Consider the following 26470-nt stretch of genomic DNA (forward strand, 5'->3'; position numbering starts at 1 on the left):
TTCCGTGCGCACCGAACTGGGAGCGAATCGGGGCACGGACGCCGGGAACCCGGTACCCGTTCCTTAAAGTCGGGCTGACCTTTCTAACGAGTTTCCCATGTAGGTCAGCAGCCGGCCCTTCTCCGATGTGTAAAGTAATTCCGAAATTAGGCTGTAATAAATAGCCTTCTAAGGGCAAGAGCGTTATTTGGGGTAACGCGTGCGTCGCCCGTAATATGTTAGATTGGGGCAGAGGGGGAAATTTCCACAGTAAGCTCTTCATTTTAAACATGTAGTGATATGGTTAAGAGCGCTCGGATATTTAAAAAAAAAAAAATTCGATGGATTTAGATCTTAATGGGTTTGGAGCCTGATATAGCTGTTTTGTTTAATACCTTGCTGCACGCTGCTGGAGTGGGAAGCCAGCTAGTGAAATCTGAAATTCATGCTCGTATTCGTGAACTGAATCTTCAGTCAGATCTGTTAGTTTTTCCTGGAGAAAATGAAGGCAAGGGGTTAGGTTCACTCAGCGGCTTGTGGGGAACCTGGCACTTCTCCTGTTAACTTAGAGGTGATCAATCTTCATTGGGATCAGGCAGACCATCACGGAAAACACACAGCCTGTTTGTCTTGATTACTGGGGGCTTTGTTGCATCATGGGCTGGAGAAATTCCAATCTGGACTTTTGTCCAACAGCTTTGCGATTGAATGGGGATATGTTGATGACATTTCCAACCCAGAGCCATGAAATAGCGTAATTACTGGGTGACTTTTGAGGAAACAGGGTCTGTGAAATAGAAAAGAAGTGTGTGAGGTAGGGGGACATAAGTGCTAAGAGAAAGACCGAGGGAGAAACAAGAGAAAAAGTGGAAAACTGAGGACAGGGAAGGACAAAAGAAAACCTGGACTCTATGTTTCATCAACAAGGTTATTGTGCTGTGTGCATTAAAATGCAATCATCCCGTATTGTTCCTCTTGCTAGACCAAAGCTGACATTTTTATTTATTTTTTTCTTTTTTTTTCCCTCTTTACATTTGAGGTTACGATGACAGAGAAAACGATCTCTTTCTCTGCGACACCAATACCTGTAAATTTGATGGGGAGTGTTTAAGGATTGGAGACAGTGTGACTTGTGTCTGTCAGTTCAAGGTAAGAAGATTGATATTTCGTTCTCTAATTCACTAATGAGAATACAAATCAAGGATCTCCCTTTATAACCTATCACTTGGCAATTTATTTCTCTACATGCAGGGAAGTTAGAGGGAAAACCTGGCAGCATGTATAAAAGCTGGCAGGAGAACCAACTGGTGTCAAGAAGACCTAAGTTTCTCTGGGAAAATGCAGGTGCTGTGGCTTTAAATGTCCCTTCGGGTCTGCAGTTTTGGGTTGTGCATTTCTGATTTTTCGTCCCTGCCCTTTTAACAAGGATTTAGAGTCCTCTCTAAATTCATTTCTGATACAGATCGTGGCTTATTGTATTCGGCATTCTGATCTAGTTAAAGAAATGGATCTGTAATGTGCTTATGCAATATTTTCAGGAAGGGCTGCATAGTGACAATGCTTCTGCCTGTTTATCTGCCCAGCTGATCAGATTAAGGAGCAATCCCTCTGTTCCAAAATCATAAACTTCCTTTAGGTTTTATGTAGTTTTAGGGGGGCTATTACTGAGTAGTAGGGTGGTTTTTTCCCTGCTATTTCTTCTCTCTCCCTCTTGCAGCTACCTCTAAACCTCAGCATTCTCAAAGTCAGACGATTTCATTATGAAGGATTCCATTTAATACGTTTTAGCCAACTCACAAAACAGCTGTGCTTTACATAATGACCTGAATAAAAACTGAACAAATTAAAGGAGTTTTAAGCATGTACCAGCACGTGTTGTATGTACGTTTATGCCCCTGTGGTTTCTTGCATTTTAATGTGGATCTGTGAACTTGTGGAACTTGTAACGCTGATTTGAGTGTTTACAGTAGAGCAGGCCAAATGGTGCACGGTTCAAGATCGTGCACATCTGTAATGATTAATTTATTATTGAGCTTTGATAGACTATTCGCTTTGAAACATGACAAGTATCGTTTATACTTCTAGAGCCAAATGTGTCTTTGGAGAAAAAAAGCCCAAGTGATAAATTCCTTAATTTAAAACAAAGAAGGAATTTTCTGTAATAAGAACAAGACAGTTGTTTGCTGAAGTGCTTGCGTTTCCCGTGGTGGGAGAGAATTCATATTGACCATGGCTGCTTTTTGTTTTGTTTTTAATTCCATTTCTAGTTTGCATGCAATCAAAAATTCAGTGTGAGAATGCTGTTTGGAGCATTTGCCTTGGCTCAGGACGCGCAGTGATTTAAGGGTTGGTCTGTTTTCTCTTTCTAAGAAAAATCTGTAATGCAGTGAAACATCTGTGACGTGTCCCATTGCCTGGTGGTAAGCTAGAGCAGATGTTGTGCCATGACCAATGGGAACTTTGAACAGCCACAGAGCACATTTGGGTCCTGCCTGTGGTCCCAGTTTGGTGTTGCCATTTGGCATTAAAGCAGTGGCCTCACAGCCTGGAAGGAGCAAACTCAGATGTTGCTGTCAGCAGGGAAGAAGGCATTGGGAGCACTGTTTTCCCAAGGTGGGATGCTGGTCCCTGGTTATTCAGGCTAAATGAAGCTAAGCAAACCCTTCTGGGCTGTGTTGTCCCCTCTTTAAGAGGGGAATGCTATATATCTGCTGAGTTCAGCAGTTCCGTAGGGGGCAGTTGAAACAGATTTAAGGAAATCAGATAATTGGTATATGGATATGTAAAAGAGACCAAAAGAACAGAGTTGGGCAATTCTTGGCCTGATCACTAGTAAATGGGTCAAAATCAGCAGTAATCTTTGGTTTCAGTGGCCTTTGGATCAGGCCCTGTAAACAGCAGGAGCTCTTTGTCTTGAATGGGCCCTCGGTGGAGCCGCAGGGCTGACTGTGACCTTGGAGGGCAAATTACCTGTGGCTGATCCTGTGCCAGCGCTGCGAAGGAAGGACGGTGCGGTGCTGGGGGCTTCTGTAGTCAAACGCGTCTGCTTTGATACAGGCAGAGCTTGGGGGGATGTTAGCTTCTCTTGTCACATTGTCCACTGATGTTACAAGCCAAAAAGATCTGCCACCAGAGTAGAAAATTAATTTCTAGTGCAGCGTCTAAGGCTGGCCAAGTAAGGCAGAGCCGGCCAGGTAGTTTATGTCATGAGTAAGGGGGTCCTCCATCAGAATTCAGGTCCCCCGTTTCGGTGACAGCTCTCTGGGGTGATAGTGAGCAAATCAATAGCAGACTCCTCATCACTATAATTACTTTTTATGTTTTCTCCAGAAATTGCCAGGGGCTTTAACTGCAGCTTGAGAGAATAGACAAGGACGGAAAGCTAATTTTGCCTTCGCACTGTTGAGAAGTTCTGGGCTGGCCAGCCTGTGTCTTGAGGGGCCGGGGGAGGCAGGAGTGGGGAGCAGGGCTGCTGCAATCTCGGTTTGGGTGTTTTCAAACTGGAATCACAGATGCATCACGTCTGTCCGAGTGGAGTTAAAATTGATTTATTTTTACTTGAAAGGGTGAATATGATCAGACTGCTCTGGAATACCTGAGTTAGGCTGCCATCCCTGGAGAGCCGGCAGGCACATCCTAAAAAGGGGATTCACATTGGTTGGCTCTCTTGCCGTACTCTACTGTGGAATGATAGCACATTCACCAACTTCTCACAACAAGTTATGTATCGCATTGGAAAACATTGTGTCCTGCTCTGATCAGTAAATGCAGACCTGTCCCCTGCTCCAGGCAAGCCCAGGCCTTGGTACTGGCAGGGTGGGAAGGCACTGGGCCAGTGCTGGCTTCAGCAGTGGGGCTGAGTGTGGGGGAAACCACCACCCCTTCCCTCCCTGCACAGAGCCAGAAGGTGCAGAGCTGTGCCAGCAGGCACGTGGTTGGAGACATGGCTCGCTGAGGTCTCTACCCTAGTCTGCCCGAAGCTGAAGGTCTGGCAGCTTGGCTTCTCTTCCCTCTTAGATTTCCACCACATACCCAAAAATCTACCAGGGTATTTCCATCCATGTTGCATGTCTTTTCTCCTTAGTCACTAAGACTGTGGACATTCACTGTTTTTTATGTGAGGAAAGAGTCCTGTTTTCATGCCTGTTGAATCCTCATGTGCTTCAATGTTTGTGGAGCTGGAACTCCACATTTTTGTGTTTAGGTTGGAAAAGACTTTTAAGATCATCAGGTCCAACCGTTAACCTAACACTGCCAACATCACCTGGCCAACTTGCAGCCTTGTATTTCCAGAATGTATTTTCGTGCTACTTGGTTCAAGGCGTAGGTGGCGTTTTGGGAGTAGTTAATCCATGAGAGTAGGAGGAGATCAAACTTTTAAGTGTTACCAGGAGGAGGAGTTACATGAGTTTCCATTTTCTTTAGAAACCAAATCTTCTGCCTTCAGTGCCCAGCACTAACCCCAGTGCTTGCAAAGCTGGTTTGTCCCTGGCTGTGGGCACTTGAGGCTGCGAGTGCAGAGGAAGGCAGCCTTTGACTGATACTTGGCTGAATTGGATACGTCTGTTTCCCTGCTCTACAGCTGTGTTTATATATGCATGTATAAGAGAGAAGTGGACAACATGGCACTGTGCTGCTGGTTTTAGTGGGAGTTTTGACATGGACTTCCCTGAGTGCTTGATCAGCCCTTACTTGAGGGATGAAGATTCATTCCCATGTCTAGAGCTTGGTCTATAAACCAATGCCAAAAACATTTCGCTAGACCGAGGAAACTGAAAGTCAAGGTGTAATATTCTCCAGTACTAGCAAGAAGTATTTTATGACAGTGAAGAGCTGCGATTCAGCATGGTCATGTACAAGAGTCCAGCTCTAGTGGATTAGGAGTGACCTGGTGACCAACATCGCAACCTTCTCACCTGTGGTCTTGTTTTCTTTCCTGGGTGACTTCCACTACGGTTTCCTGGTGGCTTTCAGAGCCATCCCAGCTCAAAGCCAAGGCAGGATCCATCTGGAAGATCTCACTTCTTTTGTTCCTTGTGCCTCCTGCCTTTTCCACCCAAATATTAGTTGTCCAAAGGCGGTGGTGGGAAGAGCGAGCAGCAGATGAAGAAATAAATCTTTGATAAGCAGTTTGAGAGAGAAAAGGCTGCATCACCTGTGCTCATCGTGGAGTACCCTCTACTTCCACTGGCCAAAGCCGAGCTTGAGTGTGGCAGGAGTCACAGGAGAGATGGGGAAACTTGTGGCAGGACAGTTAATCCTTCCTGAAGCCCTGGTGTCTCTTGAATGCGTCTTAAAATCGCCAAGCTTTGGAAGAAGTTCCAGCCTAGCTCATAGCAGCTCTGTCACTTGTTTCTGTGGATCAGGATTTCACTCTTGATGCTGTGTGCTATTAACATCAGTTGGGCTGTCTGGCCTTTCAGATTTGCAGCTGAGTCAGTGTAAAAGATCGTCTCTTGCTCTGGGCAAAACCAGCAGAGAGTTTGCCGCTGTCTTTCTGGGGAAGAGGATCCAACATTGTTTCTACATGTAACGGAGCCTGTTGAGATACTTTGGGCCAAACCCTGCACAGATTGCTCTGGCAAAAAGTCCCATGGGTGACAAGCAGATAGTATGTCTAATGCATGCTTTAAAAAATTTGCGTGATTGTGTTAATTGTTCTGGTTAAGTGTTCCAGATCAGCCTCCAGCAACTGCTGTTGAGCTTCTGGATGAAGCTGGCATTTTCTGCTTGAAACATTGCTGAGATTTGGAACGTAAAGGTGAAAATAGCCTGGAAACGCTTTTTAATCAAATGTTTAAAATCTCTGCATGGAGGAGCCCTTCGTTAGGAAGCGGAAGAGGAGGATTTCTACTGTTGTGGCTGCTGGTTTTCTTTCTTGTTCCGAGGGAGGAGAGCGCTGGGGGTGGGCAGCAGCTTGGGAAGATTTAAGAAAATACAATGCATACGGAAAATGTCATTTGATTTGGCCCAATCAAAATGTCACTCTGACCAACTATGAATAATTTCTTGGCAGCTGCTCTGCGTGGAGGCCTGCAATTAATGCAATCTATGCAATTGTTTGTGTTAATCACTTCTGTAGTCATTCACTTTGAAGTGTATTTGATGTTTATAGCCCTGGAATTTCAGTTCTGCAGTTTACGTTGTGCCTGACGAGCACACCTCAGACACTTTGTGGCATAATACAGCTAAATAGGAAGTATGATTTCTTTTTAATTTTTAACGTGGATTTAAGCAGAGGTGAGCATTTGTAAATAATAATTGTGATCATTCCATTTGATATAATTAAACAATGAGGCATACCAGGAGTACGATGATCATGAGATAATCATATCCCTGTTATAATTACCATGTACAGGGTACATCCAAGTATTTCTAAGCCTCAGAGTGTGATTATCTTACGATAACTGCACCCGGTAGGTTGCCCAATTTTCCATATAAAATGGAATTATTTTTATTAAAATGAACAAGAGAGGGCAAAGCTGTCTTTCGGTGGTAGAGGGAACAAAGCAGGTAGTTGGCAGAACTGAGGAGGGGTTCGAGACGAAGGAGGGGTGCGTGGTGTAACTCCTGTGCCCTTCGGCGTGCTGGCTGGAGCTTGGACCTCCATGGAGCATCCCAGCCGCAGCTCGCCAGCAACAGAAACGTCTCTGCAGAAGGAGGGACGGGTTTTGATCATAGGTCTCAGAAATAATTTCCCTCTGTCCAATCAGTTCTAATTGTAGCTAAGTACTTAAATAGAGTTATACACACACAGGTGGACACCTCTATGCATACGAACGACTGTCTCTGTAGCAGCCAGGGTGCCTATGTGCAGGAGGGGAGGGGAAAAGCGAGCCCGTTCATTACAATTTGTCTGTAGCCATCCAATGGAAACACATGAGCCACTATTGCAGATGTGAGGAGCTGTCTGCCTTAGGAATGCCCCCGTCTCGTTCTCACAGGGAGAGGCCTCTCTGGGGACACTTACTGAACACTTTGCCCATTCAGCTTATCTTTTCCCTAACGTGTTCAAATCTGGTTTATGCTCTTCTGCCTTTTGTCTTTTTAAAAAGACCCCTCTCCCTCTCCCCGTAGCTGTGAAGGTAAAGAGGAGGGTCAGCATCTCCCCCTCTGTTTTCCCAGGATTTTAATACTGGAAGAGGGCTGGGGGGGGCACCCAAACGGGTGCTGTGCCACCCCACTTGTGTGACTAACACTGCTGCTCTCTGTCCGTTCCCATCAGTGTAACAATGACTACGTGCCCGTGTGCGGCTCCAATGGGGACACCTACCAGAATGAATGCTACTTGAAACAGGCTGCCTGCAAGCAGCAGAGCGAAATACTCCTGGTGTCCGAAGGATCGTGTGCAACTGGTAGGTATAACGTGCGCCAGGCTGCCTGCAGACCTTGCCGTGCCCCTGAATAATAAAATCACCTGTGGATGGCAAAAGCCATTTGAATCCCTGCTTTGAATTCATTACGGGTTAATTCTTTGCAGTCTTAGGCATGTGAAGTTGCTGCCATCCTTCCCTTTTAACTAACTGAGCTGGTTCAGTACAGGCTCACAGGCTGTGATACTGAATACCCTTGACACTACTTTGAAGAGTGCAGCACAGAAGTTGATTTCTTTTTTTAATATGTATCTTGTGCTCCTGATCATCCTGTGCACTGCATACACTTCTGAGCTGTTACAGCAAGTAACTGGAAGCAGATTTAACAGGCAGATGTCTGATAAATGGGCATCTGGATTACCACAAACCTCTCCATAATCTGGAGAGATACAACTGGAGCGTTATTGCCTGCAATCCAGTTCCTTGGGTTTTTCCCTTATGCACATAGGGCCAGATTCCCAGCTGGTACGATTCAACAGACCACTGATTGTAAGGAGCCCTACCAATTTACACCAGCTGAAGATTTGGCCCAAAACACACTTAACGAACAAGCCTGTGCAGCAAGGTGTGGTGGTTTTTTTTTTTCCTGGACTTGTCGGAAGAATTCATTAGAGAGCATACGTGAAAACTGACTGGCGTTTGCAACGTCTTTGCTTAACTCTGAGCACTGTGAGGTATTTGTATCTCTGCTTTTATGAAACCGCTAGAAAGGTGAAGGAGCAAAATCAGTCAGGAAAATGGAGTTGCTTATGTGCAGCAGTTCTTGAAGGGTTTTTTTGTGCTCAGTATCTGTTAGAGGTGGGCAGTGAAGTTAACTTGAAAAGAGCAGGAGGAGTAAGTCTTTGTTCTTGAGAGAGTTCTTTAAACTTAAAGCAGAATTTTTTCTTGGCTGAGGATGGAGGAGTCAATAAAAAGTGCATTAGACAAACTTTTTGCGCTGCTGTAATTTTGTGTTTCGTACACCTGAGAGAAAAGAAACTTCTTTTCCTGGAAATGTTGTTCTCTGAAGCTGTTACCTGACAATTTTCAAGAGGAAAAAACATGCTGCAATTTTTTTGTCTATAAATTGGTATTAAACGGAGCTCGGGCTGTCAAAGCCTGTTGTGGCGTACGATTTGTTCAACTCGGTAAATCCTTGCAGCACAGAAAATGGGTTTTTTTGGTTCAAACTTTTTGATTAAAGGGATCATTTTAGTGCATTGCTACATCTTTTCTTAAACTTGCCTACTGGCAGTGGCCACGTTAGAAGCATTCTCTCGGAAACACACAGTGGATTTCAGAAACAGAGAAGAAAAAAAAGGGCTTTCCTGAAATCTTGCTCATTTGGTCTCTTTTTCCTTCTCCGAAGAATGAGGCTCAGCGGAGAAGGGAGCAGCCACGTACCTCAGGTTTTTTCCGTGAGATGGGGAAAAGCAGCCTTTCCAAACTCTTTCTATTAATCTCTATGCTGATAAATGGATAACCCCTTCACTAAGAGGAAGGATAGGATGACAACCTCCCTCCCTTCCTTGTAAAAGAAATGCCTTTTACAGATTATTTTTGGTACCCTTACACATGTGTGCATTTCTGTGCTTGGCCTTGCTTAGGAAGTTTTGTAATGAAGCTCCAGGCTTGGCAATTTCATGATGTTGCGCTTTCTGAATCTGTGGCTCTCGTCATTCCAGCCAACAAAACATTAAGCAGAGGAAAATAAAGTGCTTGCTTCTGAAACACAGCAACAACCTCAAGAAAAATGGCATTTTAATCATTTATCTAAAGACTTTGAATAAAAATAATTTCAATGGTTTATTCTGACTAGTTATGATCTGATGAGGTGTCACTCTTTGGTAAAGATAATGGCAAGAATTTACAATTGGTCTGGCCTCCAACAAACGGGTTTCAAAAATTCTCTTTGATGGTGAGGGTTTAGGAGGGGCCAAGTGAAGTCACTTTGCACAACTGTTGGGAGCAAAGCTTTGTCAGTCTCAGTACAACAAAACGAGACAGAGGCTTATGAGGATGTTACAGCACTCCAGGGCTTACATTATTTTAGTCTGATATAGAGACTTTAAAGAAAAAGAGTCGAGACATGAGAAAGATGGCTTGAGTGAACTAGGTTCAGATTAGATCTCTGTAATTTACCCAGGGATGACATCAAATGTAAGAGACACTGTAATATGCTTAACTGAACGCTCTTGCTTCGCATGCTTACAGGACATATGGTAGCACATGAATATAAATTCCTTTCTGTTCCCTTCTCAGATGCTGGCTCAGGATCTGGGGATGGAGGTAAGAGCCATCTTTTAATATCTCTGTGCTTATGTGTACACACGTTGTCTTTCACAATTTCAGCTTGTAAGTGGATATGCTTTGCAGTTTAGTTGTTACACTACATATTGTCTTTTGTTTAGCTTTTTCTCTGAAAAAAGTGACATTTTGCATCTTAGTCAAGCTAGAACTTAATGACATGCTGTTTTCTAGGGAAATTCAGAAAGCTGTGTTACTCCTAATAGGACTTGGAATTATTCATGGCTTGTGCTAGGAGCTCTATCTCCATCTACTGTTACAGTTGCACTCATTTGTTTTGTTTAGAGTAGTATTTCTTTTGTTTTTAAAACATGAGCCAAACCCTTGGCTCCTCCTCACTGGAGGATTCAAGCCAAATATTTTGTGGTAACAGCGAGTATTCTTTCAAAGATATGAAGAAATGTCACAGGGAAAGGACAATGTGTTTTTATAAGAACAGCAGCAGCAGAAATGAATGTGGAAATAGTCTGAACCCTTTGCTGCATACGGCGGACGCTGTAAAATGTAGCCAAGCTTGTGTTTAAGTTGGGGATTGATTTTTTTTTTTTTTTTTTTTTTAATTTCTTAGATGCGGTCATTTAAGGGTTTTCTTGTTTAACACTGGTCCTAGGGTTTGTGACTGATCCTTTTTGGAAGTGTGAGTGTTGGGTCTGGGTAGTGCCCTGCCTCAGGGCAGGGAATGTGACTTTTGGGAGCTATTTGCTTGGTAGGGGGCTGGGTGGGTCAGGCTTCTCTGGGGGCTGGGAGGGTCAGGGCTAGTTTGGGTGGCTGTGGAAGGTTGTCCTTAAGAGTTACACTCACTTCTGCCCTGTGTAAGCTGTAGGAGCCCCATGGGAGGGGAAGCGCAAGGTCAGCATCAGTCTGGGATGCTGGTAGGCTCCTCCAGCTGGGGCAGCCACCAGGAGCTGAGCCAGCTTCTGCATAAGAAACAGACAGCCGGTCTGGGCTCTTACCCAGTTTTATGGCTGGTCCTGGCTGGATTCAGGTTTTTCAAATACAGTCCCGTTATTTGGCAAAATATCACCTAGTGCTCATGTAGCTTTGGTAACCAGTATATTAGAGAGCACAATGTGTAGGTAAAGTAGTATTTTTACCTATGAAGTGGTCAACAACATGAGCATGAAGTGCTTGCAAGGGACCTAATTTTCTGATATTGGACTCAGGCTGTTTTCGGGAAATCAGGACACTTCAAGGTGCTTCAAATCTGTTCCCAAAAAACTACAAGCTAAAACATTGCTATTTGTTTTCAGAAGTTTTGTCCAGCTATTGCTATTTTACTCTAATGTCTTTTCAAATTGTCTAAGCTGCTAGACCAAAGAAATTCCTTATTCAGTGCTTAACAGAAATCTATAATTTAATTTATATTTATGATAAGGTTTTCACGCACATGGTCAATAAATCAGTTTTCAAATTTAAGAAGTCATGCAAAATGTTTCCTGTGTGTACCAAGGAAAACAGAGAAGATTTCCAGTTTGTTTTATAACTGGGGAAGGTGGGGAAACAAACTTGGCCACTTTCTAAAAGTAATGAATTCCATACTGAAAAAGCATAGGAACTTAAAAGCATGATTTCCAAGCAGTTTCATTTTAAAAGCTGAGGTTGACAGAAGATGAGCAGAACAGGGCCTTGAGGACTAACTGGGCAGATAGTAAGGAAGCAGATTTGTGAAGGAGATGGAACCAAATTGGTGCGTGTGTTTAAAGGTCTACAAAGCTGCCTTGTATTATTCAAGATTTAGTAGGCAGCTACAGCTGTTCTTAAAGTACAAAAGTATATTTATGTGCCCTAAGAAGCTAAATCCAGCCAAGTAAATGTTGTCACTGCATCACTCTTTACTAGACGTGGTCTTATTGTAAAAGCTGTAATAAATTTTGGATGTCATCACAGTAAGTCTTGTAAAATCCACTTCAACAATCATGAGTGGGATGTTTTTCTGTGAGAAGCTTGAGGTCTTAAGCAATCTTGTGTGTTTCATGTTTTTATGAAAGTTTTGCTTTCTTATGTTTCTTCAAGCAGTCTTGGTTAGCAAACTGCTAACCAGTGCAGCAGCGTTTTTTTGCAAAATTACAGCCATAAGGATCCTCCCAGCTGACCATACTTCTGCCTAAATCAGCAGAATGGTGCTGTGCTGGATGCTGTAGATGTCAGAGGTGCTGGATATGTCTGCAGTGAGGTACCCAAGATATCTCGGATGCCGGGATCCCTTAGGAACAGCCATTCTCTTGCTGATTTTTGCCATTTCCTGTTGCCATCGGAGTGCCAGCAGGACACAGGCTAGCACAACGCTTTGACATTGCTGCTTGCTTTATGTCGCGTCTACATGTTGTGTTTTTCAGAGCTGGCAGACTTTCTGACAAGGTTCAGGCTTGTGCCACTGTTGCGGTCTGTCTGTGGGAGGTTTCTTGCATCCAGGGAGACCCAGGCTGGGAGCTCTTGGGGACCCCTGTGGGCAGGGGCAGGCTGAGCAATGCCTCCTGGGCGTGGATTAGGAGTCTCTGGTTAAAAAGACAAAGAGTGGATGGACTCCTACTTGAAGGCACCAATAAGGGGCAATCCTTCAGTCTGAATTGCTGAGGACGGTCCTTAGCAACAGTAATCTCTGCCTCTCAGAACTTGTAGGTAGAAAAGGATGTTGCTTCTTAGCAGAGCCCCTCCATATTATTCCCATGGGTTCCCTTAGTGTTTTTGTATATCACTCCACAAGCTGTGAGATGAGGGAACCGGCTTTTTAACAGAGTTATGTCTCATGGTTGGATTTCTTTGGTCTGATAAGGTGCACATCAAATAAGGAATTAACACAAATTGCAAACTAGTAGAGGACATCATGTTTTTCTGGTTCTCGGAACATTGCAAGTTTCTTTCTCTGAAGTGGTTTCCGTCATGATTGATTGGTATTCAGCTCTTGGTACTGCTTCTCCCTCAATGGAGCTCTTGTCAAGTGAAATTATTGAATCATAGAATAATTTAGTTTGGAAAAGACCTTTAAGATCATTGACTCCAACCGTAAGCCTAATACTGCCGACTGGTTGATGCTTCAGAAATTACTGGAAAGGGGTTGGTGCAATGGGCAGACGTACACACACACACCATGTGGTCACACAAGCCTTGTTTTCTCAGGAAATTGGATGGAGCAGGAACAGTATAGCCAGAGACCGTGTTTTGCCTGCCACGTTTCCCTTCTGCATGTTCTTACCTGGGTTTGCAGAGAGGTCTTCTCAATCGTTATTTAGGATTTGGGGTTTTCTGCTTTATTGTCAGGGATGCTGGGATCAAAGAGGTCCCAGCTTCTTAGCACTTTAATGATCGTGAGGGCTTTCCAGAGGTGCTTTAATCCTTCTTTACGCAGCAATAGTGTACAGAAGTCCCCTTATTCGTAAAGTGATGGGGGAATCTTAATCTCATTTGATTACTGAGACTTCAGCATGCACTTTTGGTGATATCCAGTAAATGGGTAAGAACAGTAGGTGTTCAAGTTTCTTACTGCCAAAGACATTTGTCCCTGTAAATGAAGCCTAAAAATGCAGAATCAAGAGCCGTTTCTGTGTTTTGATTGCAGAAGCTGGGAGTATGGTGTGGAATTACTTAAAAAACCATATCCCAGAAAGATACTAATCAATGGCAGAAAGAATGAATGTGAAAGAGTTTATACAGAGAGTAATTTAAAGAGATTCCATTCATTTTCATCTACGCCGTTCTCTAGACAACTGGGTTTTTTTAGAACGCAATGATTCATGTTTTGGTCTTGAGCAGCTTCATAATGAATTCTTGCTCGTTTCCTAGCTTCCTTCAAGCAGCGACAAACTCAAGATGCAGTATTTCATTATAGCTCTTAATGTGCTAAGAACATCCCTCCTTGGTTTCTTTTTTACGTTGAACACTTCTTTCCCCTCCCTGCATTATCTGTATTCTGAGCTCTGCTGATTGCCTTGCTTTCATAGTCCAACGGATTTACTGTGGGTGACTGCCGCGCTAGGTGTTTCTGTGGTCCCCAGCAGAGCGGTGCACAAGCACCTACGCTGAATTCGCTTCACAGCCTCATTCGATTTCCCTTCAAGTCCTACTGACTTCAGTGGGAATTGTATGGGGCCCCTGGGTACACAGATCTTATCCTTGTTTGATTTTTATGTTAATTCTTTATGATCTAGACTAAAGCAGAATTAAAAAACAAGTCATAATTCATCAATATCATCGTCACCGTTTATTTTACAGTAGCATCTAGAGGCGCTAATTATAAGATTGGGACTCCAGTGTGGCTATACCCTGATACCGTGAGGCACTTTTTCACAGTGAGGGAGAGAATAAAATAGAATAGAATAGAATAAAATCTGTGAAGCAGAGTCTGGACATCCAAGTTGGGCAAAGGCTGGAAGTCGCGTCACGATTCAGTGGCTGAATTGGGAATAACACTGGCCACGTCAGAGCCGAACCAGTGCTGTGCCTTTTGAACCACACTGTTTGTCAGCAGACCCATATGTAATCCTGAAAAAATCTGACATTTGCCACTGGTAGACACACCTGGAAATCAACAGCCTTACAGCCATCTTTTTTTTTTTTTTTCTTCTTCTTCTCCCCTTCCTTCTTTTTGCATGTGTATTTTAAAGGGGAGAATGGCTTGTTTGTTCCTTTATTCTTTTGGTTTATTCCTTCAGTCTTATCCAGAAAAAAATGAAGTCCTGCAGTTCTTTGTAGGTGCCAACATGTAGATTTAATGATAGATTTGGAATTCTGCTCTGCCTTTCTTGGTGGCTTAGAGGCGTGTGAGTAAACACATACATATTACAAATCTGTATGGAGCAAGCAGTCATCTTGAAACATTAACCCAGAGAAAATAGGGAGGAAAAAATTAACACTTTGAAGCCTAAATTATTTTTTAAGGCAAACTATAATGCAGCACGTGTGTCCTTTTTTTTTTTTTTTTTTTTTTTTAATCAACAGGCAAACAGCTACTTTGACCCAATTGAATTTCAACGTGTCTCCATGCTGGTTTTGTATGACTAACTTGAATTCAGCAGCTCTGCTGCTTTTCCACTGATTTCCCTTTCTGCTTTATTACAAGGTTGATTGATGGGCAGGGCTATGCAGAACACAATGAATATTGCTGTAAACACTCTGCTAGCAATAACACTTGAGCCAAAATACACCGTAAAACCTGGAGTGTATATTGGTTTGAATGAAGCAGTGTATAAAATGCAGTGCTGATAAACACACACATACACACATATTCTCAATATATGGGAAAATACTGGGAGTATTCTAGTTTAACCTCTGAAAGAAAGGGTATTTGTATTTTGAGCTACAGATCCTGTCCTTTCTTTGCCTCGGTGTAATGGGTGATACAGGCTTCTCTCATGTGAATTTAGAATATCTGCTGACCCCACGTGCTATCATCAACTGCAATAAGGCAATAGGAAAGCTTCTTCTACTCTAATTTCATTTGGGAGGTATAATTTAAAGCAGTATCAGAAGGTACAGAATCAACTATAAGCAACGTGTGCTGACTGGGTAAATATCTCTGGAGGGAATGTTTAAATCTCAAATGATTGACCTGACTGTGGATGGTCAAATATACGTCTCCTTTGTTAAACAGGTTTTTACCTTGTTAACCTCAGCATGGCACCGAGCCCAAACCAATAAGCTCTTTGAAAGGCCGGGTTTATTAGCTCAGGCTCTTTACTGTCGTAACATGATTACATGACTTCTAGTTCAGGGCTGGTGCACATCTGACCTATATAAGAGTTCGGTCGGGGAAAGGCAGTTAAAGTCTCTTCATGGCCTTTAAAAATTAGGAAAGGATGAAGTTCCTATGTTTTTGTTGACTAGATGAGAAGCACTGGGGCATTCACAAGTGCTGAACTTTTAGGGCCCCGACACGGGCGTTTTGTGCTGGGTAGGAAGCAGCAGCGGGTTTGGAATGGTATGGGAAGGTATACCAGCTTCTGGATTCATCTCAGGCTCTCATTTGAGCTAAGTACTGAGCTAATCAACCCTGCCTGCCTGAGATGTTTCAGCAAATTCCCACTGCTTCTGTGGACTTGAAGCTCTCCAGGGTTATATATAAAGTACCATTCTGGGAGATACTGGTTTTGGATTTAGTTGCTTGGGTTCTGCCTATGTTTTGCTTGTTCCTTCTGCTGCTTCTGAAGTTAGAATGCGAAAATCCCATGAAAAGTGATGCGGTCTATCCCTGTGCTTGCTTTGTTATTAATGGGGCAAAGTCCTTGCTGTGTTCTTGGTGTGAATGCACAGCTCCCCTCAAGCAGACTGTGAACACTAAGAAAAAAAAAAGAGTTGACTCATAGTGAATGACTTGTGGCCCATTTTCAGCCATTCGTGCAAACCCCAAGAAAATGAATAGAAGATACCATAAAGATTCATAGACTTTTGTAGGCAAGAAGTAGGAATGACATTCATTCATAGCCTCTTTCCTAGATTATCTAGTCTTTTACGGGTTTTAGCACTCTTTCTGAAGTAGTTCAGAGCTACAGAAGGAGACCATGAATGGAAGAGGCTCATCTACATCAAAAAATATTGAGGATGCTCTGGTTTTGCTTTAAAAGTCAAAATTGCATGTCCACATCAAAATGGAGGAAAAAAAATCCAAAATATGCTGTCTAATCATGTGCAATCTGTAAAACCACAAATAACTAAGTCATCAAACCAGCAAACAAATCCTGTGATACTCTAGCAAACAGATTAACAAGGGGGCATCCGATCACAAGTACTCATTTATTGGTCTGTTATTGTAAACACAGCAAGTGAGACATAGTGGACTAGATTTGTCTGCTACATCCCTGTAAACCTGGATTAATTTTCCCTGTGACAACTGTGGAGTCACTGGAGATTAGCCATGATGACAGTGAGAGGTGAATCTAGCCCACTGTCATGGTTTAACCCCAGCCGGCAGCTAAGCACCACGCAGCCACTTGCTCATTCCCCTCCCCCCCCCCAAGCAGGATGAGGGGAAGAGAATCAGAGAAGTGAGTAAACTTGTGGGTTCAGATAAGAATAGTTTAATAATTGAAAAATAATAATAATAAATTGTAGTAAAAAGGGAAATAACAGAGAGAGAGAAATAAAACCCAAGAAAGACAAGTGGTACAAATGAAAACAATTGCTTACCACCAACCGATGATGCCCAACCAGTCCCTGAGCTGCACACACACCCCCCTCCACCTCCCCCCCCCAGCCGACCTACCCTCGAGTTTTATTGCTGAGCACGGTGCCTTATGGTGTGGAATATCCCTTTGGTCAGTTGGGGTCAGCTGTCCTGGCTATGCCCCCTCCCAACTCCTTTGCACCCCCAGCTTCCTCGCTGGTGGGGTGGGGTGAGGAGCAGAAAAGGCCTTGGCTCTGTGTAAGCGCTGCTCAGCATTAACGAAAATATCCGTGGGTTATCAAGCCTGTTCCCAGCACAAATCCAAAACATAGCCCCATACTAGCTATTATGAAGAAAATTAACTCTACCCCAGCCAAAACCAGCACACCTACCATTTTGCTTTCCTATGCAGGGACTTCTTCCATAGGGAAGAAAAATATTTCTCAAGCTTTCAGATGGTTCTATCACACTTACTATGAACACCTTACTGCATGGGGTGAGAGCATGTGTTCAAGCACATGCTTAATTTTTATCACATGCTTAAATGCCATTGACCTTAAAGTTTTCATCTGAATGCAGATGTCTTGCACAAGTGCGGCCTGAGGCAGTCTTTGAGTGACCAGAACTTCTTCAGATCCTTGTGCATCTCTTGGTTATATATTCTGTGGCTTAACGATTGAAGAAGCTAATTCACTATGCGCTTGCTTTGAACTGGTTTTGGCGTGACATAGGATTTTGTTAGTTGCTCTCATGAGATCTTAAAAAGAACAAATGGGATGAAAACTGCCAAGTCTCTCTCAAGGTTCATGTATTCTCTTTTCTTTAACCCTTACATTTCAGACCTCAACTGTCTGGCAAGTTTAATATATTCTGCATTGGATGTTTAAATTCCTGTTTGTCTAAGAAGCTTTCATTCCTTTCAGAGATTGGGTAATAAACCCAGAAATTTTGCCTGCTGTCTTTGAAGTCAGTGGGAGTTTATCTTCAGGAAGGGCATGACTGATTCCCAGACACTTAGCAAACTGGAGACTGCCACCTATTTTATGTAAATGCACACACAAGACAAGTTTAATGAGTGTGGTGCAAGCCCAAGAATCCAGAACAATTCATAATCAAATCCAGACAAGTTAAAATTTTATGGTACAGTGCTACCAGTTCTTAAGATGTTGCCAAAAGTCTTTCAGCCCAGGTTTTTGAATAGTCTTATAGAAGGTGCTTAGTTTTCTATTTAAAACAAACATATAAAATGGATTTTGTCCTCGTTGCTCAGGAGAATACTTGAATAGAAGCCCAAAATGCTCAACAATCGGGAGAACCGCAAATTGCATTTTGAAAATATCGTGATTCGGGGAAGAAGAGGTCAGAACTTTTCCATAATATTTCACGTGATTTTTTTTTTTTTTTTTTATGCCTTGGACTTCTTGATCTCGTTTGTTCTAGCTGCATGGGAGTTAGTTAATGATGGTGCCTATTTAAACCCATTAAAAAAGCAGCTACTGAATCGGGACCCTTTCTACCTCAGCAGCTCCAAATAACTTGCAGGCAGGAGTTTAAAGAGAGCTAGTTAAGGGACTTCTAATGTTGATTTTCGATAAGTCTGTGAACATGGAAAAGTTCTGAGAGAACATACGTGTGTGGGTATTAAAAAGGGTAGGGAAAAAAAATCCAGATATTTATAGGCCTGTCAGTCTGACATTGATTGCAGGGCATGCAGACCCGGACTTGCTTAATAAAGAAATAAATGAGAACTAATGTGGAGCAATATGGACTGATGTAATAGATTTTGTCAACTAATTGAAATGTTATTTATGAAGCTACAAGTTTGCTTGATAAAGACAACAATATTGATGTAGTGTACGTGGATGTAAGTGAAGTATTTGGCATGCCACTACATGACACTATGATTAAGGAACAAGAATCATGCAAAATTAACATGGTACGCAGTTAGTGGGGTAAAAACTGCCTTTCACAATGTAATTATAAGTGGATTTATCATTATCTGATGGACAGCACAGGGATCAGCCTCATGCTGTTTGTTTGTTTGTTTGTTTAACCAGTGACCTACGTGGGCACATTCTTGCCTCATTGATCAAGTTCTCAGCCGATACAACTGGGGGGGAAGTAGGAAACAAACAGCTCACTGACATAACCCAGTCTATTAGGTACACTGGTGCAAGAGCAGGCCGCCTGATGTGGCCAAACATAAAGCCACAACCATAGAACAAAGATGTGAAACCAGAGGTGTGAGGTGGGGAAACCCTCTTGGAAACAGCCATGCTACAGAGAAAGTTAGTGGGGTCGTTGTGAGAGTCCTCTGTGAACACAACGGGCCGAAGGGCCACCGTTATCTTTGTCTATTTAAGAAGCAGACTCTTGAGCAGGGGTAAGGATGTCAAATTGCCTCCACCTTTAGCAGAGATGGTGCCTGGAGCTCCAGAGGTTCTTAGAAGCAGGGGTGAAGGCTGTGCACAGGCCAGGGGGGTGGCTGGCAAGCAAGCTTTGCCGTGAAAGCTTTGATGCCCTTAGCTTTGTCAAGGGAAAGGAAAGGGGTGTGTAGGTCATGATCAGTAAGAGCCAGCATGGGGAACACAAACGAGCAGCAGGGCTCTTTACATGGACAGGCAAAGGTCTAATGAGATGCCAGGCTGGCAATTAAAGCTAGACAAACTCAGAGTAAAGTTTAGATGCATGTTTGTAGATGAAGGCAATAATACATAGAAGTAAGTGATTAAAAGTTATGTAGGGTTCTGTGTCACTTGAGGTTTTGACACTTGGATGGCTAGATTGCTCTGCTCAAACAAGGATGAATTTGAAAGTCTGCAGCCTCTGTTGTGTGGGAGGTCACAGCAGACTCATGGTGGACTCTTAATTCTAGGTCCCATAAATTAGGTTACACAGGAAACAGACTGAGTTTAGCCTATTTCGTTCAGCCAGATTTCTGCATTAAGCATTCTGGAAAGGGATTGATTATGTGGATATGTTTGTTCATTTCAAAATCCACACAAGTGTGTTTCTTTCTGCCCTCTCCCATCTCATTGTGTATATTTACATAGGCAGGTAATGCAAGAGATGTGGGCTTTAGTAGCAAGCAGAAAACTTAATGCATCATTCTCTGCTAATTGCTCTGTATTTAAAAATAGGCCACACTACGCTGCATTTCATCCTAAGATTTCTTCGTGTTTTCCAGCACTGGATAAGTTCAACAGCTCCTGATCTTATCCACGTCATGACGAGGCCCCTTTGGGCTTCTCTCTGTCCTGCAGTGCTGCTCTGATTCCCAATGTAATTACTGGCCTACCCCCAGCTGGTGCTCAGAGGGAGTCCTGAGGAGGATCACCAGCTCTCTCTGGACGGTCTCTCCAGGATCCTTTTCCTTCCCATTTCTCCTGGCATAAGGGAGCAAGAGCGGAGGGGAGGATCGCACCCAAAGAGCTGTGAAGTTGAAACCCATATTGATCATGATTAAATATAATTTGATTTTTATCTGTTATGACAAAGAGCCTCCCTGGCTTTGATGTATTAGGGTATGTGATGGGCTTGGGAGGTGAGAGAGAAGGTACCAGAGTAGGCTGTAATTGCTTTGGCTCATACACGTCGTCCACTAGACTCAGACAGAGAGGCATCTTCTTCTTTGTTATAATAGAGCCTTGATAAACAAATAACTTTTTTGCATGGTGCCTGAGATTTTCATCAAAAGGGGAGGGAGCCAGTTATATGAATCACAAGGCCAATGCAGGACAAGGCTATGCTGTAATTCATTTAGACAAATGTTGAAGTAAATTGATGGACTCAGGTTTGTTTAGATTAGCGGCCTTTTGAAAAATGAGTTGTCCTGTGTGTACAATTTTTCAATCTGTTTACATCTAATTAGCTGTTCAGATTGGCTAAAATTAAGCGATGTCACTTGTAATGCATTCAGAGGTGAAGATATGATAAAATAGGCTCTTTTATAATCTCTTCAGCAAGTGGTTTGTAGCACTGGCATAGCATGAACTGAGGGCGTATGGAAGATCAATCTGTAACGTGGAATCAAATATAATCAATCTGCAATCTCACAAATGTAGTGAATAGTCTATAGCATCTCTCTTGTACTGCTTCGAAAAGGGAGCAAGTTTGTCTGTCATCCTCTCCCACAATTCCTTTTCACTAGATTTGCCTGGCTGGCTGCGGCATGGCGTTGGGGTGGCTCCCCCACTACACTGGCATCTTTACCTGTTTCACTATTGATTCCGGCACGCTAGATATTCCTCCCTGGAGACAAGTCATTTGAACAGCTTGAAATCTAAAAACTGACTGCTGCAATGTCAGGTTTCTAATTCTGCAGCTCAGCTGACAGCTCTGGAAAGTCCCTATCAAAGGCAGAAAATACAACACTCTTCAGCAGACTTTGTTCTGCCACCATACGGCCCCAATTCTATTTTACTGCTCTGAAGCCTACAGGCTTTCACATGTTTCTGACCGAAAACTCTGCTATTAATACATAAGCTTCTCAGCAATTAAGCTGTGCTTATTGCTGCATCAGTGCTTTTAGACCGTGACCAGCAAGCAGCACCCTCTCAGCAGCAGCAGCAATTTAGTTCTCATGCTTAGTCATGGATACACATCTAAGGAGATTTTGGCACAGGTTTTCTCAAATATTTTTAGAAGTTTTTGTTAGTCTTTTCTTTCTTCCTTGGCTCTCTGAAGGCTTTTGCTAGCAATGTGCAGAGCAGTCGCCTGCCCTTGTGTAACAATCCCTGAGACTTATGGGATTTGAGTATTTGCCAAACTGTGAGCTTTCCCCTGGTGAGTATAAGGGGCTGTCACCTGGGTCCTGCCTCCAGCTCCCACGTGTTTCCCATGCAGGCATGGCAGCGTTGTCCCCTCTTAGCTGCACACTCGGCCCCATAGCGCAGGGCGTCATGAAGTAAGGGCAGGTTCCCCTGCCCCATTTGTGCGAGGAGCTTCAGTGGGGCTGTGGCCCCCCTCCTTGGTGTCCCATCTCTCCTCTTCTGACCTGATATGCCAGGATCAGTGGTGATGCACCTGAGTATCTGGGCTGGAAATGAAAGCTTAGTTCGGTGGGACAGGACTGCATTTGGCGGCTCAGGACTTCAGGGCCACGGTCCTGCCGTTCAGTCAGGTGCCACAGAAGCAGCAGAAGGGGACCTTTACAAGCCGGTGGGAGGGTGGCCCTGTGAAGCCTTTGCAGGCAGCGCTGGAGAGGCTCAGCAGGCAACTTGGTGACAGCACAGCTCCTGGCAAAGATGGCCTGGCTTGAGCTGTCCCCGTGCAGGAATTGGGCTGGGAGCTTCTACCTAGACAACAGCAGTGACAAGGCCAGCTGACGCCATGCCCAGGCACCTTTGTCATCACAACCCCTTCCCACCCCGTTCCCTCGGGTGCTGCCCGTAGCTGTTTTCTGGCCCCGTATGTTTCCTGGAAGGAGCTGAGGGCATGCGGTGAGTTACAGAGTCAAACCATGAGATCTCAGATGCCAAGGCCGTGCCCAGCTTGGCTCCATCCTTGCTGTCGGAGCTCTTTCTGGCTTCATCCTGGGGTTTCTCCCTTCCTGCCCCTTTGGTGACTGTCTCCTTGCAGTGGCAGGGGTGGCTGGGACAGGCAGGGCTCCCTTGTGTCAGCAGGGGGAGCTCGCATCTTGCCTGTGCTGTGGGTCCTGGGAAAACGAGCTTGGGTATTTCCCTTTGGTTTTTCAGTTACCATTCACATGGTTTACTCTGTCGGGCTATATCGTGTGGGGTGGATCAAATCTGAGCCCCTCGATCTCAACACTTCAGCATTCTCCTAAAGGTGAGGGTGCCAAATGCCTAAGCAGTATCTATAGGCAGCAGCAATAATGTTTTGGGGTTGGTTTGGTTTTTGTTTGGTTTTGGGTTTTTTTTCAAAAAAAAGAAAGCATTTTACATGGAAAGGAACTCCTCTAACCAGTAGAGTAAATCTGTATCTGAACATGTTAGTGTTACGTACGGATTTGGGTTGGAAAGCCACAGGGTGCTCTAGCTCCTCTGCTATCAGGTACTCTTTTCTGGATGTCTTTAGCTGGGTAACAGGTGCTTTGGGGCTGAAATTGTCCTTACATTATTCAGGAGGATTTTCTTGGATTCTTTTTTTTTTTTTTATTTGAAAACAATACCATGAGCCATTTTTGAATTGACAATAGTACGTATGAAGTGAGAGGTTTTGTTTTTAAGACATGCGGTCTTACTACTTGAAAACAGCAGTTTCAGCAGGCATGAGCTAGTGCTGGGCAGCCTTCACCAGGATTTTTCAATGTTTCCTATGTGTCCATCTACCCTCTACCTGAAGTGTAAGGGCCTCCTTGCCATCTCAACTCCTACGCTATAACATTTGCTGGTTAAAGAGATCCACTTGATTTCACTGGGCAGCCAGGCGGTTGTGTTAAGCTAAGCCTGTTTTATAGAGGTCAACTAGATGGAGAATAATCTACATTTTGTTACAGTCTTGAGCCAGTGCCAGGGTGGACAAAAAAGTACCCTTAATTTGGAAGTAATGCTAAGAAAAATCTATCAGTAATTTATGTATTGGAAAGAATATCTGAAGTCATTTTTCTAGAGCCATTGTAGTTATTTAAAACCAATTGTAAACATAGAGGACAAGAAGGTTCAAAGTTGATAAACAAATGGGAAGAAGCCTCTACACATAGTAGCCTGGAAGTTCACCAGGCTACTTCAGCATATTTTCCTGTCTTCATCTTCAGGTCTTTCTGCTTCCTTCCTTTTCAACTTAACTCATAGGAAGGAGGGATTTTGCTCTGTCTTAACCAGAGAATTGAGTTTCTACCTGGGGTAGAAAAATGGTGGCACAATCTTTTCATCCTATCTCATGAGACTTTTCAGAAGTCTCTTCTTTCTAGAAGACATTACTTGTGCAATCTGTAATTAGGATATGCACCCCTGTTTGTCTTAGGAGGTACATGATGGTGAGGCGTATAATCCACATTTTCTCCTTTCTGCTGAAAGTGCCGTGACTTCAGGATCAGGGCCTCAGAAAGGCATCTCTGCTGTTTCTGTGTTTAATGGTGTTGCAGAACTAACTGGTGATATGCTATTAATTTGCAGGGATGGAGAGGGAACATAAGATCCTCAGCAGACTCTGATCTGACAGCAGGTGAACAGCATGGGGAGCTGTCAGATTGCACAAGTTGCTAAGGTCAGGTTAAATTAGTGCCCAGCTACTTGTACAGTGGTAGTAAGTGCTAGCACGTATGATACAAATGTCACTGTGTAAAACCCTGCAAATTCCAGCCTTAGTTTAATGGCACAGAGAAGTCATTTAGCCATGTCACTTGTCAAATGGCAGTGTCTTGGAGTGGGACAGGCAATGAAAATTCTTCATTTTTTTTAGGACTTGGTGTCACTTTTAGTGTCATTCGTAAGGGATTAGACTGGTTTGGCTTGATGTCTCAGCTGAGCTTATAAATATGCTGAAAGTTCCCGCAACCCTCATCTTCGTTACCTCCCATGAGGATAAATTGTGCTTCAGGTGCTATCATCACATGGAGACAAAAGTAAGCATACTCTCGTCATCGTGTATGTATGTAACGAAGAGAGGGAGAAGACATCGCAGAGCACCCTGGCCTGGTGAGCAGCCTTTGGGAATGCTGCTCCGGGGTGCGCGTTGGGTATGTCCAAGGGAGGCAGTGAAGGAATACACTGAAGCACAGAAAAAAGAACCAGCAGTGAGAGGGGAAAGCTCTTCCCCCTTGCTATGGCTGCACTGTTATTGTCTGGACAGATTTAGTGCCAGAGGGCTTCATAAAAGACAGAAATCCTGAAAATGTAGTGGAGAAGGCTGCGTTGCAGAACTTATCTTCCTTTCAGGTAAGCTGTTGCACAAGGCTGCTGCAACATGGCTCTTAGCCCTAGCAGCTGGTTACGCCGTAAACACAGTCAAGACAAATGCGATGTTTTACCAGAGGCAGCCAGCAGATGCTTTGTGTAAACCTTAGTCTGCTGCTGGCCAGATGAATTTTTGGTATATCTTACATTGCATTGTCTTGAAACAAATAAGTTTAGAATCATCAGCCTCTGCTCACTTGGGTTTCTTCAAAGTGCGCAACAAAGATTCCCCTCGGTTGAAGGAAGGGCGAAATTTGTGCTTTTTAAGAGCTCCTGTTGTAATTGCCAGTTCACCATATAGTTTACAGGCATTGTAGAGGATTAGCTACACAGTACTCCGGAGGTACTCTTCAGCTGTCATCCTACATCTGACAGTGTCAATTGAGGGAGAAGAGGGTAGGGAAGAAATGCAAATAAGCTGAAGAGAGTGAAAATGTTGCTTTCTCCTTTGGCTTGTCTTTCGAAAACACAAGATGCAATTTCTGATATTTTAAACCTGCCCATGAATGAAAGCACATTGGTGAGTGCTCCAAAGCATTCGGCTGCTAGTGTCTCCTACATAGAACCCATCCTGCGTATGAAAAGCCGTGCCTCTGCTTTTACACTCGGAATGGTAATACCGTAAAAACATTCAAGCTTTCAAGCCAACCACAGCATCCTTGTGATGAAAAGAAGAGAAAGGTCAGTGAAGCTTGTCCTTGATGAGAAACAATCCCAACTGCTGCTCAGAAATCTGAAATGGGAAACTAAGCTGTGCTCACGTGTGGCAAACACGATCAAGCTTTTCACTCATTTCAGCTGCTTCTAGACAATTCCTTTCAACTAGCTTGAGTCTTCAGCTGGGCTTAATTGAGAAGCTGGTCTTGCTAATGAATTTGTATGAGTTTACTGGCCCTGGCAGTTTTCACTGTAATGCGCTCAGTATATTATATTAAAAATGTATATCACAACTGAAGCAGTTTTGTAAAACAAGTTTTAATGCAGCATCTGCTTATTTGTGCCTTGGGGATGTGAGACAACAGCAAACTGCTTACTGCTTGAGAAATCAGCACACCACCACAGGCGTTGCTCTGGTGTTAGAAGTCAGGGCAATGCCTTAATCTGGATGCGGATCAAATTGTTGTGTTGATAATTAGAAGACAATAAGCCTGCATGAAATTGAACCAAGATGTATTAAAATCAGGTAGTAATTCTCCTTAATGCTGACTGGAAATAAGCCATGTCAGAAGGTAACCAGAATGCATTATTGTTTGCCATTATAAAAAGGTCCATTTAAATAGCTCTCTGTCACCTAGGGCTATTTAACCTTTTGTAGGTATGAACAGTACAAGGGAGCCTAATGCATATTTTGTGTGCATTACTGTGCATAAATGCATGCCCACAGTTTTTATGTTCCTATGTACATATTCATCACGAATCAGACCGGGGTCAGCGCATTTCCAAATCGTGTCACTGGTGATAGCCAGGAGCAGCTGTTTCCAAAGAAGGTGAAGGAAGCTTCATCCTTGAGCTACCCTAGTGGGAAATCGCCTGCTCAAGCCTACCAACGAATGCTTGGCCTGTGCGTCGAGATGGGAGTGTAAATGTGAAACATGAATGCTCTCATATAAAAAATGTGTTTGTGTGTGAGAATCAGCTGTGAATACGCCTAAATATTGGGGTCTGGCAATATGATAATGAGCTTAACAGTGATCCTTTTGCTGGAATGAAACCTATTTTCCTGGATGTCCTCTTTTCCTGGGATTCTGAAAGCTGACCACAAGACCCTTCAGGACGTGGAGGACCTTTCTCTTGTGATGGTCCTTATTCTGTTTGCCTCTGTCTGCTCCTTTCAGCTTCAACTCCCTTGTAAAAGATAGGTGTCATTTTAGGGAAGC

The 26470-nt window shown here is 43.5% G+C and overlaps 1 protein-coding gene across 1 annotated transcript in view; it reads left to right on the forward strand.

The window, feature by feature from the left end:
• Positions 1-26470, forward strand: part of TMEFF2 (transmembrane protein with EGF like and two follistatin like domains 2) — a 136304-nt gene that overhangs the window by 2727 nt on the left and 107107 nt on the right. Inside the window, exons 2-5 of the mRNA XM_035899118.1 lie at positions 24-99; positions 1019-1128; positions 7205-7334; positions 9594-9620. Coding sequence (XP_035755011.1) covers positions 24-99; positions 1019-1128; positions 7205-7334; positions 9594-9620 — 343 coding nt within the window. The remainder of the gene's footprint in view (positions 1-23; positions 100-1018; positions 1129-7204; positions 7335-9593; positions 9621-26470) is intronic.

The sequence above is a fragment of the Egretta garzetta genome, unplaced genomic scaffold (assembly GCF_000687185.1).
Source record: "Egretta garzetta isolate BGI_Z169 unplaced genomic scaffold, ASM68718v1 scaffold297, whole genome shotgun sequence".
Lineage (NCBI taxonomy): Eukaryota > Metazoa > Chordata > Aves > Pelecaniformes > Ardeidae > Egretta > Egretta garzetta.